This window comes from Ptiloglossa arizonensis, chromosome 13, assembly GCF_051014685.1.
Source record: "Ptiloglossa arizonensis isolate GNS036 chromosome 13, iyPtiAriz1_principal, whole genome shotgun sequence".
Taxonomy (NCBI): domain Eukaryota; kingdom Metazoa; phylum Arthropoda; class Insecta; order Hymenoptera; family Colletidae; genus Ptiloglossa; species Ptiloglossa arizonensis.
Window position 1 is genome coordinate 3,808,871 of NC_135060.1, and position 18,551 is coordinate 3,827,421.

The 18,551-nt window shown below is 40.0% G+C and overlaps 1 protein-coding gene across 5 annotated transcripts in view; it reads right to left on the reverse strand.

Moving 5' to 3' along the window:
* Sona (sol narae metalloprotease) overlaps window positions 1-18,551 on the reverse strand; it is a 91,160-nt gene that overhangs the window by 8,043 nt on the left and 64,566 nt on the right. For 4 of the 5 annotated variants that reach the window (XM_076325139.1, XM_076325135.1, XM_076325136.1 and 1 more), the window contains exons 3-11: window positions 17,229-17,326; window positions 11,786-11,846; window positions 9,475-9,683; window positions 8,402-8,491; window positions 4,448-4,649; window positions 4,234-4,363; window positions 3,483-3,612; window positions 3,243-3,385; window positions 1,072-1,127 (exon numbers count right to left, since the gene is read on the reverse strand). In XM_076325139.1, the coding sequence (XP_076181254.1) occupies window positions 1,072-1,127; window positions 3,243-3,385; window positions 3,483-3,612; window positions 4,234-4,363; window positions 4,448-4,649; window positions 8,402-8,491; window positions 9,475-9,683; window positions 11,786-11,846; window positions 17,229-17,288 (1,081 nt within the window). In that variant the 5' untranslated portion in view covers window positions 17,289-17,326. The remainder of the gene's footprint in view (window positions 1-1,071; window positions 1,128-3,242; window positions 3,386-3,482; window positions 3,613-4,233; window positions 4,364-4,447; window positions 4,650-8,401; window positions 8,492-9,474; window positions 9,684-11,785; window positions 11,847-17,228; window positions 17,327-18,551) is intronic. The other variant, XM_076325138.1, reaches the window with a different exon arrangement.

Genomic DNA, 18,551 nt, shown 5'->3' on the forward strand with positions numbered 1-18,551 from the left:
TGCGAGATAAAACTATTTTTATTTTACCAGTCGGAAGCGGCTGTTACTTCAATAACCTCGTTTACCGACGATCGTTTATTTCGAAGTGTTACACGTCTGCCGTGTACCACGAGTTCGAAAACATCCTGTATTTTACACGGTTCCAGACTGCCGAGCGTTGGCTGTGTTCCTTCGACGAAGCGATTCGTACTTTTCGCGAAGAATATCGGCCTGTATTCAAACTTCCGACGAGACTACACTCGAGGTAGAAAATGTTGGCCGTTTAAGGTCACTGGAAGGTCATCCCCGCTTTGTAACACGGCTACCCCCACCGCTCCGTCTCGTTGAGTAGCTTACGAGAATGTGCTCTTTGTCCCCCGAACGGAGATGCAAACTGATATGCCACTGCGAGTGGAAATAGTGCCTGGCATAATTTTAAAAACAACTTTGAACGGTCAAAATCTTTTATCTCGAGGTCTCTGTTTTATCTCGATACGGTGAAACATCTCACGAAGAATCGAAAGTATTGGAAATACGTTTTGAAAAAAATTGTTCGGTACGCAGAGAGACAACATAAATAATTTTCTACGCTTCTCCATATTTCTTTCACACCAACGGCTACTCGTGAGATATTCGTACGTACCGAGATAAAACAAACACCTCGTATATCCGATTTGAAAAGCACATTCTATCGAGGTTCGACTTGTAAATAAAAGGGCAAACGTTGTTACATTTATCGAGATGCAAGACTGTTACGAGAAACAAAGAATCGTACATCCAAGTCGTACTTCAAGTAACCGATACCTTCTACCACGAGTGTAGCTACGATCCTGACGAAACGACGAAAGATTTTCGCAAAGGAATACAGCTCACTCCCGCAAGAACGTAATCGTACCAGAAAGAACCCGTGGCGGTGAATGCCACGAGAATACCATTTCGTGTAATATGTATCGTGGGCCCGTTCGCGGATTTGCAGCGCAAGAAAATTGAGGGGAAAAACCTTCACAGAGCAGTGCACAGTAAAAGAGTATTTAAAGACAACTTCGCTCGTCAATTTCGTGTTCTGTTTCCTTTTAAACCCGAGAAACGTACCTGCGGTTCCTCTATTGCACACGTCATTCGCGTATTGCCTCCTGCACATATCTAATCTGCAATGCAACAACAAAAGATCCACTTTATCATGTAGATTCATATTCCGCTTGATTCGGACCACGTCACGGGACAATCGAGGGCACGCCGCGCACGTGTAACGCGTCGAGTACCTCCTCGTGTTACACGGTGGGGAAAGTTTAACGTATAATACATTGGGGGATGATTGTACCGTCGAAGGTTCCTCGAGACGATCGACGCGCGTGTCCAGCCGAATCGAAGCCAATACCGTCTGGATACGGACGAGTTGCAGCGTTAATGGTACTCATCCCCCGTGGATTGGGCGTTAAACGCGCTGTTCGATCGACAAGAAGCAAAACACCGTGAAGCGATATCAAACACCGTGTATATCGGGTAGATTCTTCTTGGCTCAACCTCGGAAACACGGATGGTGATAGCGTGGCATTACGGTAAAGCAGACGCGGTACGAGTACCGCGCGTGTAAATAATTGCCAATTAGCGATAAAGTGGTTGCGTCTCGAGTACGAGTAATTACAGATAACAGTCTTCGTGCAGTCGAGCGCGTATCTTTCAAATCGCACGGAATTCTGTCGACTCGTCGGGGAGGAAGAAACTATAAAACACGTGTATGTACATTGAACGTTGATCGAACGTCGATGATTCGATTTCGAGGTCATCGTTTTATCTTTCAAGGCAACGTATGTACAGTTCGTTGCTACACAGTTTCGTTCGCGAGCGTTTTCAGTTGGATCGCAACGAGCAACATCCGGGACCAAACGAAGAGAGCTCCTCGGTCTTCGGTTTCCGCTACTCACGCGTACGTACGTCCTCGTGATTCGTAAGCTTGTATTATAATTAAAATCGTCACGCCCGAGTGTTATTAATTGTAGATTAGTGAACCATTACCTTTCTAATTTATTTCGGTTCCGTAGCCGAGTCTAAGAGGCTGAATAAGAGCGATACGCAGTAAGCTATGTTTCTATTAAATACCACGATTGTAAGTCGAGTGTTCAACACCATATTCGCAAAGGCGGTGAATTAAAAGTATCGAAAGGGTATTCTTTCCCGTTACTTCGAACGAGAGACATTTTTCAAATTTAACTTGCCGTTCGATGAAACATCTTGTCTTATTCCGATAGCTCGTATAGTTCGTTTCGAGACGTTACTCGTATACAGGGCGTTTCAAGGTTGTAGGTAAAAAATTGAATCGATCGACTCTTGAAAAGCAAGAGAAAGCTTGAATAAAATTCCATGTCCGGAAACTAAGAGCTTCGAAGGTATAGATTTTAGATAACGCCAAAAAGGACAATTATTCTCAAAAAAAAAATATTACTCGTAACAAACATTCGACTTAAAATTTTCTAACGTACTTCGAAACGTAGTTATTTTTTTTTTTCTTTTTCTTTTTACTTAAAATTCAATCGTTCAGTGTTTACGGATGTTTTCGTTATTTCTCGTTACGAATTCTATCAGCCAATGAGTCTTCTACCAACAATTATGAAACGTTCTGTACAATGGTACGTCTTTTCTCGAGAAAGGACGTCACTTTTAATCCGTTCACCCTTACAAATGATCCCATACCCATCAAAGTATGCCGTCGCTGCACCGTCAAAACCAATGCTACTACGTTAAGGCTAGGATAAATACTGTACAACGCCAACAATATAATACAACGATATAAGGAGAAAAATAATAAGTATAAATTGAAAAAGAAAGCGTGATCGCTATGTAATAAACCATACCGGCAGTTCCCTTAGTGCAGCGGCCGCCTTTCCTACGACGGCACATATCATACCTGTTTTGCGAAATAAAAATCAAACAGTATGAAATCACCAGGCTGCTGTGAACTGTATAACATAATGTAGAGGGCCGTAGAACGTATTTCGTTTTCCGTTTTCTTTTCTTTTTCTTTTTCATTTTTTGCGTTACGTGGGAACAATCATGCGATCGATATCCTGCGGTTTAATCTTTACACGCGGTTTAATTAACACGAGTTCCTGTTTCTTTCGTTCCTCTACTTTCTAATTCTCTCGCTCGATAAACAATAATATCGATCGACGAACAAAGATTGAACAAAGCGAGAAGTCTTCGTACGTTCGCGTTATACGTGATTGTTATTTCCAGTTCGCGTTCAACGAAATGGGCACTCTTACTTTGTGACAGCGACAGCGATGTCGTAGACCGGAAGTCTTCTCTCCCGGAAGAGGTATTTGCCCATGTCGGTCAGCGCAGCCGCCGAATCAATCGCGTCTCGTCCCACGCGATTTCTTTCCAAATACGGTGTGGCATCCCTTCCCTGGAAGAGGTTACGTAAAATCACCATTTATACTAAACGGCACTTTCGTGGACTAGCCTAGGTGGAAGATTAGGTTACTATTGATCGCACTCTTTACCCGTGAGATAATAATTCCTGCGATACTGATACGAATTTTTGGTCCCTTTAACAGCTTGTACCTTAAATCTACCCCGTTCCAGAAAGACACAAAGTACCTTTTGATTTGTACATTATCACCGCCGTGCAACCTGAAAGAGCAACACGATGTACATTGAACATTATGTTTCTTCCGTTTTGTTTTCAAGAATTTTTTAGTCGATTCGATTCGAGGCAAGATTCGTATTAAATATTTTCTTTCCGATAATAAAAAGATAACACGATCGCAGGATCGATTGTACAGGAATATTAGCATCGTAATGAATATTAGTATCATCTCGTATAAATGTAACGAATACTCCAATATTCGTTCAATTACTTCTCTTATAATATACACTCTTCGTATAAATTAAACGTTGGGTTAAGAAATTAATTACGCGTGTAAATAATTAAATTAAAAATACAAGAATGGTACAATGCAAGCCAGACAACGCGAAGGAAAGAAATTTATCGATTTGTTTCCGAGCCGGTGTCTACGAATCTATAATATTTCAGTCTTGTTGTTTCTTACAATATCTTGGGAAGAAAATTTCGTAGCACCGGTAAGAGGACATTTTTAATTTACCATTTTCGCAAGAAATATTCGAAAATGTCCATTAATTCAAGCAACGGTGCATCGAAACCGGGCAGTTCGCTTTTAAATCTTAATCAATGGATCATTATTGATAAGAAACCAGTGTATTTCGCGCAAGGATTAAAGTAATTTGTCTGACCTGTATCCGTCGTAATCCACGATGCATAGGATTTCCGGATAAATTACGTACGGTGCTTCTCTCTTTGATCTATCGCCGATCGAACGCTTCGATCTATACCTCTTGGCCAAGTGGTCGGGTTCCATCAGCGCTGAAATCGATGTTTAATTACGAGAAACCGATCTCGAGAGGATCTCATCTGTGTTGTAATAGGTAAAGATCGATCGACGCTTACTGAAATCGCTGTACTCGTCGTCGCTGGATCGGGTCGCTTTCTTGAACACCACGTGATGATTAGTGTACTTTAACTTCCCCTTACTTTTCGTTACATTCGGTAGCAACTCGACCCCGTGAAGAGTCGGTGTCTTGCTCACCACTTCGTGCAACACCCGGTCTGGCAGTGGTCGAATCACCAATTCTGAACCGATGTTGCCATCCTATTGAAACAAATTTCCTTAATATTGTGCAAAAGGATCCCGTACGTTTAATATTTTCTGGGAAAAGACCAGCAGTTCGTCTCTCGTTCAACCTATCCTCGAATAATTCCTTTGTCGCGTTGGTTGTTTTTTTATCACGATATTATTACCGCAGATGATAATATTTAAATAGCGTGACGTATCAGACCAAAAGGTTATGCAACGTCTGTTGTGTTTTCGAAAAACTCTAATCCAGAGGAATGGTACATTTTTAGCCTCCACATCGTACGAGAGCACTCGTACAAATGGGCTTAAATTGTAACATCGAAAAATGGAAATAAGAGCTTCTTTTTTTACGAGAACTGTACAAAATAGTGCAAGATACGGTTATTCTCAATAAACGCAATACGGACGGTACGAGACTGAGAAAGTACCATTTTAGTTAATACATCGCATAATATAACATTATCTTTTCCCAGATATGCGATTTCAAACTTTTGGTCTGGTTTCGCAGGTTCCATATTTTCTACTTCTATGTTACCAAAGTTTCACCTTCTCCCTTACCAGACGAACAAAACAAGCCCTAACAGTTTAATCATTTTATTCTCTTCAATTGCGCTACTTACTTCAAATCGAACGTGTTTAATTTCACCAAGTTTAAATTCGCACCGTTCTTTACCGACGGTAAGTAGAGCAAAATTATACTACTTTCTAAGTGTCATAAACATTAACATATTTTAACATCTTTTTCTTCTATTTATTTCCATCCTGTTTATTTCTCTTACCGGTTACGTTATTATAATAAACTGTTGCAATTTAGACCAAAGACGACCCAAAATTGTAGGGTTCCAAATTTTACGAATAAATATATCGTAAACATTATTTTCCATTACACGACTCCATCGTTGAATATTTTATATCGATACTTCTATTATATATTCATGATTTTTCAAAAACTTTACACGCTCGAATACTTTCTCATTCGTCACTGTCGAGTTATATTTAACAGTAGAATAAAATTGACGTTTTCATTTACGAACGAAGAGAATGAATTAACCGGCCGGTAGGAAATCGACTACTTTTTTGCGTACTGTGCGCGTCCGTAGCGATTATCGATAAAACGTTGACATATTTTATACGTTAATAGAACATAATCGTTTAATTACTTAATCGATCGTACCCTCGATATCAATTTTCCGCCTGACGGAGAACACTTCCGTGTAGATGAAGTATAATTACCGCAACGTGATCGATTTTATCCGACGTATGCATATCGTCTATAGAGGTGGAATTGGCCGATAGCTGATATTTCTGATTCGAGCACGATCAAGTTGTTCGATCTGTGGTTCGAGAGGTGCATTGGTCAGATAGAGGGAGGGAGAGTGAAAGCGAAAGGTCAGGGCACGTGGGGTCGCATAGAACAACGCTTTAACGTCATTATGTAACCAACCGACGTTATTTGTTGTCTTTGGCATTCCTGTGATAATTTAACCACTTTTGGAAAGTGAACGGCGTATCAAGAATTGCACGGTGGTTCATACATTATTGATCGTGTTGCACATCTTAGAGAAGATGCGTCTTTCGGTTGTCGACAAAAGTGAACTCGTAACGAATTCGTTATTTCCAAAACGGAACAGAATTTATTCGATAAAGTAATTCGTTCGATTCACACGACCCGGATCGTGCAACTTCGACAATCGTTTTTTAAACTATCATTGTACTTCGAAACGATCGGAAAATCTTCTTTTTATTTTAATTTCAAATCTCGTTTCTTTGGAATCAAAAGTATTCGAATCGAAGATAAAACGAACGCTTATATAATTTATAAATTGTTTGCACCATTCGTGCAAATGTCCTTTCACTTTCAATTTACTACTACTTCTGTCAAAGGATTTTGATTCTACGACTCGCGGTTAACATCACCTTGAGCAATACTTCTTCTCTTCCCTGTTCTTTACGACTTTGTGCGAAATCGAACTTCCTAAGTGAAATTAAGTCTTGGTTGGTTAGACGTGTAATCATCGAGAAACAGGCTTCTTCTTTACGAAATTGCTGATCGTTCAGGAAGGTGGAATCGATACAGGGGATTTTATTACCTTTTTTTTTTATATTCTTTCACGCGCAGTATCTTCGCAATGCAGTTAGTGCGAACCGCGGACGTAACATTGACTGCGAGCTCAGAATGGAAATGTCAAAACGATCGCGATGCTGTTTCAGCGATTTCCCTTCGTACTTAACAGGTTTGTCGACGATAGACATTACGTTCGGGTGTAAACGTACTCTTACGTGTTCGACCGTGTTAAAATAGTGGAATAAAAACACTTGGACAAAAATTAGAAATACGATAATACTTTTTATCGTAGAGAAATTTCGATCATAATTTCAAGACATTTGTATCGGTTACTCGAGCACGTGTCTTGACGTCGTCTTTGAATAGAAGAATCGTTTAAACGATGAAACTAATTTTAACATTTTAGATCGATACTTGATAATCATCGAAATTGTAAAAAAAATTATGCCTCGATCGTTTCAATGTTAGAAACTACTATATGTATAAATTTCATAAATCAATTAATAGTAAAGTATAAAAAGAAACTCGAAAAGAACAATAATTGGTGAATCGAGAACGAATCTATCGAATAAAAATTTGGTCGATACTTTTAATTCGTTGACAGCACTGTGTATCGTAGACATCGTTAAAATCGTTGTACTACGCCTGGTACGATAATTGGTGGCACAAGGATGTGCAGCATCGACGATCGTTATAACTGTTGATTTATTTTTATCGCTTTGCCATTTAATTCTTGTTTCGAGTATTTATTCTCCTCGTTTTCCGCCGGCCAGGCCAACTCGTGTCAATTAGCAATCTCGTGAATGGAAAACCTTTTAGGGGGCTGCGGTTTCACCAATTTACGTAAGATCTTTCGATTGGTAACCGGTTGGATGTCAAGTTTCGCAGCCGCGATGACGAGTCACGCGTGAGCAACTGCGTATCGTTAATCCTTACCCTTTACCATCTTCCGGTTGTCGCATGTAACAACGACAAAAATGAAAATCGCGATTGTTGCTAATTACACCGTGCTCGCGCGTTGCTACGCTGGAATCACGGTATTGTGATTCAATTGTAACGGTGTCTAATGAGAGGAACAGTGGAACAATTTTCCTAATTTCTTTTATCCAAATTTGTCTTCAGATTCTCGAAAACTGATCCTTAACACCAAAACTATCAAAGGGGTCGATTTTTCTTGTTTGTGAACCTAGTAGGTTCACCGTTGGTAGTTCTAATGTTAATAAAGTTCAGTGGAAACCAGATGATAAAGTTCAGTGTCTTACCGAGGCTCCAAACAAATGAAAAAGATTATTATTATATTTCGAAGTGTCAACTCCCCACATTGATAATCCTCCACTGATAAAGTTACAAAATACATAGTTCGGCACAACCCTTCTCCGTTTTTGAATAAAAAAAATTCTTTCCAATGTATACGCTTCGACAAAGCCAACCTGGCGAGTAGCAACGGTTTCAGGAGTGTGTAAAAATATTTTTAAAGAGTAAAAATCTTCAATGTTGTCTAATGTAAAACCGGAGAAAAGATTTCCCGAGCCACTTCGAAACTTTATCGTCACCTGGCGAACAGCTGAAAAAAAATTCGATAAAAAGATTCTAGGGCCAGTTCCGATGTTCCTCGCGTAATTGATGACGGTTGACGAAATATAGAAAGAGTCGCGATTATTGGGGGGAGGGGGGTATGTCGAAAGAAAGAATGGCCTCTTACAACGAGCACTTTCCCATTCGCGTCCTGGTGCAGCAGAATGGACGCCATGTTCGTCGTGTCTTGATAGATGTCACCGATATCTATGTCGGCCTGAAAGAGGAAGAACAATTACAAAGACGTTGTACGACGCGGCCCATACGCGGCAGAAGCGAGCGGATTTTATGTTATTTCGCCCGTATAAAGGAATAATGCATCCCTCGGGCCATAACCGTAAAAATACACTCGCTGTGAAATACGTCGTTTTTACCAACACCAGTCGTGTCCAGCGAAGTGTAATGGGGATCGGGTGAAAAACGATGAGATAACGAATGATTACGCGAAACGCGATTCAAGGCGGTCGAATCGTTCCATTTGTGTCAAATTAGCTTCACTCGTTGGTTACGGTTCTTAACACGCGCGAACGATTAACGATCGAACGATCGATGGACAATTACTGGAACGATCGACACGGAAATGGATAATTCGGTACGGTGGACGTATGACGAATGGTGGACACGTTCGGTGCACGTGGAAGACGTCTATGGAAGACGTACCTTGAACCCATTTAACGAAACGATCAATGGGGTAAATTGTAACAGATGTGAAAATCGTGAGAAAGAAATTTAACACTCGTGTATTAATCTATTTGAATACGTATCTTACTCGAGCTCTCCCGAATTTTGATTTTGAACATTTCTTTACTCGTGCAACGTAACCTTGGGATTTTTACCAATGATGACAATGTGTTTACTTTAAGGAACTTTTGTAGTAGCAGTATTGCTCTTGGTAAATTTATCGCATCTTTGCAGATTCCTGTATATTTATTTACGAATATGTAATATCGTTTATCGTAAGAGAAAAGATTCTGGGCGATCAATGTCCTTTAACGACTTTTACGTAAACTTATGCGTTCAGTTACGCGTTACAGTTTGCGTAAACGGTTAACCATCGATCGACGCGTAAGTTTCGTTAAAAAAAAAACAATAAATTCCCACGAGTTAGGTGAACGGAAGTCGAGCATTAACGTCGAGAAAATACGAGACGAAAGTATTTCGTACAATCGAAGAAAATGTATCTTTGGGTCGAAGACTTACGTCTGTCACCTTCTCGTAATGGAGGCCGTCAGGTTGCGACGCATTCTTCGTGACAGACCACATCGGCAAATGGTTCGCTGTCAACAACCCCTCCGTGGGTTTCAGCGACAGACTGATGTCCTTCCCGAAGGCCTTCAGGTGTATCTCCGGCTTCTCCGTACTCCTTTTGTGCACCGAATGCAACACAGGCACAATCTCGTACATCGGTACTGGAATTTAAATGCAGTCTGTCTTCGGTGATTTTCTAGGCCTCGTTTCACGACATTAATTAAGACAAACGTGCAGAGCTCGACGATATCTCGATATCTGAACGTTTCACGGGAAAAAGTACAAATGCTACGAACAAGATGGAGGTTACTCGCGATGATAACGCGTGTCAACTTTGACAGAGACGCAACGTCCTTCGTACGGTACGACAGACCGGACAGATAAGTAAAAGAATTAAGAAAATTGTCTAATCGTTAGAACTCGGGCATTTCGAAAAGAGAAGGAAATACCGTGGAATAATGAAAGATGATACCGATGATCGTCAGATCGCACGAGTCACGTTGAATAACACGAGCTGTGGGATTCTATTCAATAAAGTTGGATCATGGAACTCGTTAACCATGAGCCTGGTGAGTCGAAACGAGCTAACGAGCATCCTGGCCGATCTAATGATCCTAATCGCGACGGCCCGAAGTCGTAGAATTCGTTATCGATAATAAGACTGTTATTGGATCCCACGTTAACGATCTTTGTCCATTTTAATGTCCGTTCTGTACTCGAGCTTGAAAAAGAAGACGGTTGATCCTTACCAACGTGGTTTATCGATCCAGATAAGGCGATTTAAAGTTCAATTTATGACACGAGTGTATCGTTCGACGAAGAGAACAAGATACATCGAGAACGAAGAAAATGGCGTAATTGCGACGATTGCGCTTCAGTTATTAAGGAAACATTTCGATCGGTTAACGAATTCGTATCGTGTTACTAACAAGAGACTGGAATCACTTTTTAAATGGAACTGAATGCAAAATATCGACAACGATTAGTGACGAATGATTTTCTTTTTTTTTTCTTTTTTATATACTGTAAGTTTAAATACAAAGAAGAAAATAGTCTCGTTGATCGTTACTCTTAAATCAGGTGACAATTTGGACAAAGATTGTTCGTAGATATTTCGTTCAAAAATCTACTCATTTCTAAACTTCACTTACAGGAAGAGTAAAGTTATTTAAGCAATTATTTAATTATTTCGAGCAGTCCGGTTACCGGGAATTGCTACTTCAGCGCACGTAGTTAAGAGAAAAATCCGTATTCGTTAGCGTAGGCTATTTTACAAACACGAAATACGGTATAACGTTGCGTCTCGTTACTCGTTTGCTCTAAAGTTAATTATTCAATCCAACGATTTATTCGCGCGTAATCTATTTAACAAAATCTGCTCGTCACTGTCCAAAGATTTCACTCGCGATGGGAATAAAGTTATTCGATTCGATTATTTAATCATCACCAACGTGGTTTATCGATTACATCCAGCGGTGTAATTACCGACAATTGCTGGTTCATTAGTTAGACGAAAAATCCGTATTCGTTAACGGAGACCATTTTACAAACACGAACTGTCGCAGAATGCTGCGTTGACTTTATCAGTGAGAAGTTAGCAACGCGAGGTGATTAACCAATTCCATGAAAGTACCAAATGACCAAACGGGGGAACGCACTCGTGGTTGTTGATACACGAAGAATTACTGGCACGTATCGCAAAACGGTTACATTGAAGAAATCGCATGCGTTAATCCGTCGCGTCAAACAAGATGCATTCCGTGACTAACAACGTGAACGTTCGGTGAAATTTTACGCAAATATGCATATAAATCGTGTTCATAGAACACGTGCCTAGCTCGTTTATTCGCATTGGCAATTTTCGTGTAAAATCGATCGTACCTTCATTCAACGTCAACGTGTGCGACAACGTTGCCTCCTCGAGTTTACAAAAGACGATAAGGTAGGAGGTTGACGAGATTCTATTCATTGGAACGTTAGAAACGCGCGAAATTCTCGACGAGGAATAATCGAAATCGAGCAACCGTGGACGAAAACGGGGAATATCGTGCGCGAAAATGGACTTGCGCTTAGATTGTTAACGCGTTGACTGACAGCTTCGCCGGTGAGTGAAAAATGCAACGGTAAAAAATTTAATTGATTTCTTCGGTGCGAGGAACACGTACAAGGCCAACTGGCACCGTGGTGAATGTGAATCAAGTTTAAATCATAAGAACGGGCAGCCGTCTACCCGCTAGAAACTAATTTTTTCCATTGTGATTACCAGACTCGTGTCCCGTGTGAAACACCGATAACATCTCTTCCCTTGTCATGTGTTCGTGGATCTGCAACAAACAAAAAATTCACCGTAAGCTCTCACACTTCATGGTGAATGCCACCCGGTACGAGATTTGCCGCGAACAACGGAAATCTTTTAACAGAAACATAATTGAGAGTTCGACGCAGCTGTCAACAATTTTCTTTTTACTTCTCGAACCTTTAATTGCCTCGTGTGCGGAATTCGCGTAGCTGCGTTCGTTAGCCGCGTTTCTGCAACGCCTGTAGGCGTTCCACGCACGGGCATCGATTTTTTGGTCTTTATTAATATTTCGGGGGCAATGTTACGGTAATTTTTATTCAAATTCATTTCTTACCCATTGAAACCTTCTTTTCGTCGTTCGGAAAGAATCTACGAGACGTAATCTATTTATAAGCGATGTAAAATAACAATAACTGGTAAGTTTATATCACTGTATTTACAAAATTATAGTCTGATCGTGATTTAGTTGGTGCGTTTCTTTGGTGACTCTTACAATTGCATGAAAAATTTGCTATTGATCGGTATCTTATAAATATTAACAAGTGAATGAAAATTATTACGATTTTTGTATTGTTTTCAGTATCAATGGACGTAATAACTATTCGTTCCCAAAAATAGAAAAGATTTTGTAAATCGTTCGAACCGAGGCTTGAGCCGAACGTAAAACTACAAATTTTACGAGGAAACGACCAATAGAGACATTAAGCAATAATTGAACCTTCGATTGGCCAAGAAATACCGTGTCAAAACCATTTCGAACGTAAAACACTATTGTGCAACTCGAAGGTTTGTCTTCTGGAGAAATAATTTTTTTTATTACCGATTTTATTATGCGATTTTCGAAATTTCGACTCACCGCCACCATTCGATGCCACTAATTTCGCTTTCTTTACGTTATTGAGATATTTTCTCACCAGGTATTGTTCCTGTCCAAGTACGGTGTGTTGAAATCTCGGGAGAAAAAGTAATCGCGGCCATATCGTGGGAACAATAACACGTAATAATAACACGAAGAAGAAAAAAAAAACGCAGCTTTCGATCCTTTATTACACTCTCTTCCAAACTCGGCGAAGAATTAATTATCGCAATTACCCCTTCTACATTTTTCTATCGTTATCGATATTCGTTCGGTATACATCGACGTGTATCGTGGTTAATTATATTGAAAATGAAAATATTTTATCGGCGAGAGCATTCTGGATACGTGTCGTGAATAAAAAAAAGACAATAATAAAAGTAAATTTTATCGGAGTGTAAGGAAATACTTTAGACTCTTGATAATTGAAATTTGTTATTTTTGAATTCACTTTTCGAGTTTCAAACTTCGAGAAACAAAACTTCGCAGTTACCACTAAAAGAGTTTAAAAGCGTTTTTTTTTTCCTCGTTGGACAACGATTGACCATATCGGTAAATCACGCTCGAGTACACATTACGATAGAACCACATGCACTTTATTACAAGTTGCTTTGTTGCCACGAAGTGCATGGCTAATTGGCAGTCATTGCAAGGACAATGATCAACAATTGTCGTAGCACATACGCACGATTGTTCCAAGTCGCATGTTTGGTTTTGCACGGTCTCCTGCAATCGATACATGTGTATTTAAAGTTTTCCAATCGCGGCCCAAGGTCTGCTTCTACCATTTAAGAACACCCAGCCACGTACCGTGTCACAGAAATCGAGTTGCAATTAACTATCACGCTGCCTTAGACTCCTAAGGTCGGTCACTTTCACTCATTACATTAGGAAATTCGATCGTGTCTACTGGTACTGCTTCCCTGCTGTCCTATTTCTTCTGTTTTCTGTCCCGAACGCACAAACTGTACCATTAATATGCGTATTCACCCTAATCGTGCGCGATATTGTTCCAACTTTCGTCACTTTCCGATTCTCTGGCTTGGAAGATCGAAATCAAATCTTCTAAACTGCATCGTAGAATTTCGTGCACGATAATACGGATCAGCGTTAGGAAAATAAAACTCTGGAAATGATCGCGCGAATCTTACCATAGAACGATAAATACGTACATTATTAAATTGCTCGGTACACCAATTACAGAAACACGATTCTGGACCGAAGGAAACTTGATTTTTCTTCGAAATTGGTCAATGAATTTTTGCTCTAGACTTTTGGTATTTCCTTGACCAGAATTCAAACAGTTCTTCGAAAGAAAAGAAACAAAGCCTGTAAACTCAACGCTATCAATGCTAATTCGAACGATGAAACTCCCACGTTTTCCACAACAATTGTTCAAAGATTATTCTTCACCTCGAAAACTAACGCGATTCCTCGAAAGAAGATATCCGTTTCTCGTTTCAAGGGAATCGTCGCGCGCGGTCGATAGGTCAATGCCCAAATCTTTCCTAATCGCGGCGCAAATTCCCATGATTTGTTGCGTCAACTGTTTTCAGCCTCATTCGGCCAGAAAATCGAGCAAAGCGACGCCAGGCACTTAGAGAACCGGATTTAGTTAAAAATCCGTATTACCGTGTCGTTCTCCTAATTGTATGCGTACTACGGGCGGCGTGCACGGTTTCTCTCTTGAATGGCAAGCGCAGCTGCCAGGCCACGAGGCAGCTTGCATTCGCCACGTCCGATTACCAGATAAACACGCGCACGCCCGAGACTTTCGATCTTTCTTATTATTGCAAAATGTATTTTCGAAAGGTACGGCCCGAGCTAATTCAACGATCGTCATAAGTCGAAACGATTCTGGTCGCGTGCTCGTTGATCCAGGGTACACTGGGAATATGTCTATCCGCGTTTCCAGATACCACATCTTTCGTTTATAGTTCTACGCTCTGTCACTTGGTTGGACAGCAACTTTCTAGTTTCCCTTAGACGTTATTCGGAACTATCTGTCTTAAGAGTTTACGAGCCACGAGATCTTGGCGCGAGATATCTTGTTGGTTTTGCAAGCATTCGGAGCTTCGTCGAGATTGAAAATAAATTTGTTTACCTACGTGAATTTTCTTGGATCGTCGAAAGGTAAAAATTTAAATTTCATTGGTGTTCCGATGAGTTTTGTATAGTTTAATCGTTATCGAAGAGTAGACAAAATTTGCAAGCTCTTCGAACCTGATAAAAACTTGGAGTTTTCCTGCCTGGAGATGTCTAAATCGAGAAACGTTAATGCAAAGTAGCACATGAATTCTAAATTGTAAAAGTAGTGAAAAATTTGTATTCGTGTCGCGACCATACACACGAGAACGTCCCAAGAGTAAAATTTTCTTTGTATTTGCATAAATTTAAAAAGCATCGGAAAATATTACGTAACTCTTGTTTTTGCGAATAAATAAGGTAAAACAACCCTTTTCGAATTTATCGGGTGGGATAGCCTTCCTATCCGTCGATAAGCATTTGTTGAAGAATAATTTAGACGGAAAATATTAAAACTGAGATTATGGTGAAAAATCATTTGTGAAAAGTTACATAATTGAGTATTCGAATAGTGTTCGAATTGTATTCACCGAGTATTCGAAACGCTACCGAAAAACACATTCGTCGAGTAATCTGAATCCCAGAAGAAACGCGAGAGCTTCTTCCAAACGTCACAAGAACAACACTCGCGCATAATTATTCGTATTACTTCCTAATGAAGTTGGTTGCACAAACCAGTCGACCATTGATTACAGCCGAAGCCGAAGAACTTGGCCGGTTGCTAATGAAAAGCGTGTGCGCCTTCGATTACAATGTTCGACATATCATTAATCGCGATCCTGTCTTTTTTCCCACATTGCATGCGTGGCGATTAATACGTTTCTCGCATGCAAACGCGTTTGCCTATGTTTAACCGTGCGCAGACAAATTGCATTCACCGAAACCACACATTCGAACGGAATCCTAATGGAACGTTGCTAGAGTTCACCGTGGTAAATAGAGAAGAGGTGTAAATTATGCAGAGCTTTATCGTTTACGGGCTACCGTACAATTATCGTTACCAATTTATTTAAGACCGGATGACCAAAGTGTTCGGCCTAGTATCGATCACGAAATGTCAAAATAATACAAATTTAACCGATCGAAGTAAATTGCACCGAGTCTAAAATAAAGTAAACGACCGCTTTGAGGTTTGAAATTCTTTGTAAACTTTTTGCAAAAATTAACGAAGAAAATACACGAGCGAATATTTTTACAATTCTATGCACTCGAATTCTATCTACCAATTTGAATTGTGATTCGTATTGAACTTTACCGGCGATATTTTTACGAAGTAATTTTCCATATTACCTTCAGGAAATGAATTTTCAAAACTTTGTGACCGTTATATACATTTGTAATGTTATTATATTTGAAAGTTTACTCTTCAATTTTTATTTTTACACTTTCATTTTTCAAATTAATCAATTCTCGAAGATTTCGATAACTTTGTCGAATAAAACGACACGATAACCGTGTAACTATATTTTTGATCTCGAGGTACAAAAGTCAATCGTTTATCGATCATTGGGCTACAATTATCCATGGAAGGATACCATGGGCTCGAACGATGTCTAAAACGCCGCGTACTTGATTATAGAGTTCAATGTGCAATTTGTTCCTTTCTCTTCCCACGTTACTTTCCTGGTGACGTTTAGTGTGGCCACTGATACTATTATTATACTCGCCGCGCGATTCTTTCACAGTGTTCGAATTAAGTCGTTGGTTTCTGACGTCTCCTCTCGCTGATAAAACCTACCGTCGATTTTCAATTTATTTGCCAGAAAAAAATTTCATTACGCGCGATACGACCACCTAAGTAAATAAAAACGACTCTTTGAACACAACGAACAGGAATCCAATCTTTCGAAAGTAAATAGAACAATCCCGTATTAAAACAGTATTGAAATATTTCCTCGATCCTGTTATTTAATTTATAGTATTGCGCGGTACACGGTAGAAAATCTTACACCTGTACCGAATCAAAATACTGTATTGTTTATTTTTACAAATTTATCGATAGTCCGTTGGAAAAATATGTAAATTCGGTGGTAGTCGTCAGCCACGTCGAGCTGGTTTTATTTTTGAGAAAAGAGACGGAAACGTGAACGCACTACGATCGGCTTTAACTTCGATCAACTGTTACGAAACTCGCATTTTTACTTCGCGAAGCGGCACGAATAACTGGTCGCTGAAATTTGATCTTCCGCCTTAGAAACATCCTGTGCACGCAGAACAGACACGTTTGTTCGTTAATAAAGTAACTAACGTTACAAACGGAAGACTGTATTTACGTACCGTGAATGTACTTCGTAACAAGCAGCGGATCAATTAGAGTCGTCTCGTTCCACGACCGCCTTGTCATTTCGAGTCAACGCCACGAACAACCATAGCGGCGTTACGCGTGTTTCTTTGTTTTAAGGAAGCACTTCCACGGAATCGACACACCGTCCTTGGTGTTACCGATGGTACTTGACGTGATCTTACCTTGTGGCATCGTACGACAGGTAGAACGGCCATGCACAGAAGGACAAGGGCACGAATCATTTTGCGTAAAAATATTCCTGATGGGCTGCGTCACATCGCTGAAACAGAGGATCGAATATCTTCGTGAATGAACAAGTAATCGTTAAACCGAACGGTGTATCGATCAAAATATTTCGATGGCTACCGACTGTACCGAGCATTTTATTTTTCGCTATCTACGAATAAATTAACCGAGACTTTATTCTTCGGGATACTTTCAGACGAAATGTGCCTTTAAAATTTCATTTCAGTTTTCCTACTACGTTGTTGATAACCCGTTCATAACCGAAATAACTAAAACTCGATTCATCCAACCGATCTGTAAACACGATGCAAAGTAGTGTCGTGAATACCTACTCGATGCAACATCGTCGTTGGAATATTGCGTCAACAAGGTGTTCAAGATGGAAACCGATACGTTTTCGTGGAAAAGAACTTATCCTGCGAGAGTCGGGAGCATCGATGAAGAAATTTGTCCGATTCAATAATTCAATGAAAAAAAAAATGTATATATATATATAAGTATATATATATGTCTAAGCTAACCTGCACGATGGGTTCACGCATGCCTGAGACTAAACCTCACGAAGACGAAGCGACGAGGAGGCGTTGAACAGAGCCAGGACACACGACGATCCCGGAAGGAAAGTTGAATTGCATCGAATTAACGCCAGCGTCGCGCGTCAAAACGGAAACTTTCAATCATGGCATCATAAAGATCGCAAATATTCGCGGAGCGACCGACACTAAAAAATGACAAGGAACGCGTGTCGTCGCAGCTGTCAATGTCAGAACGTAAGAAACAAAAAGACGATCTTCTTTGCGCGTGGAACGCGAACCGGACGATGAATGCACTTGAAGAGCAATGAAAGCCAGTGATTAATATTCGACGAATACGTGACGAATAAATGTTCGTATCGTTGGAACGAATTATCGTTACGATGGAATTACATCGATTCGAATCGTTGTTCTAATTAAAGGTAACGATTTTATTACATTTCGATAATGAAAAATATCGATCACGGAATTAAAAATGGTAACGATTGTAATAAAAGTACGAGAACAACTTACAATGACACGTGTATACGAGTTGGCTTACTTGTTTTCATCAATGCGTATTTCTCTCGAATTGTACACGTGTCATTTTTTTCTTTGCGTATTATTTATATTCGGTGATCGTTTGCTCGTACAACATCAACGTGTTTATATTTATGTTATAGATGTTGTGTTCGTTCGGGCAGATGGCACACAGGTGCTCGAAACGTTAAATGTATTTCAATTTTA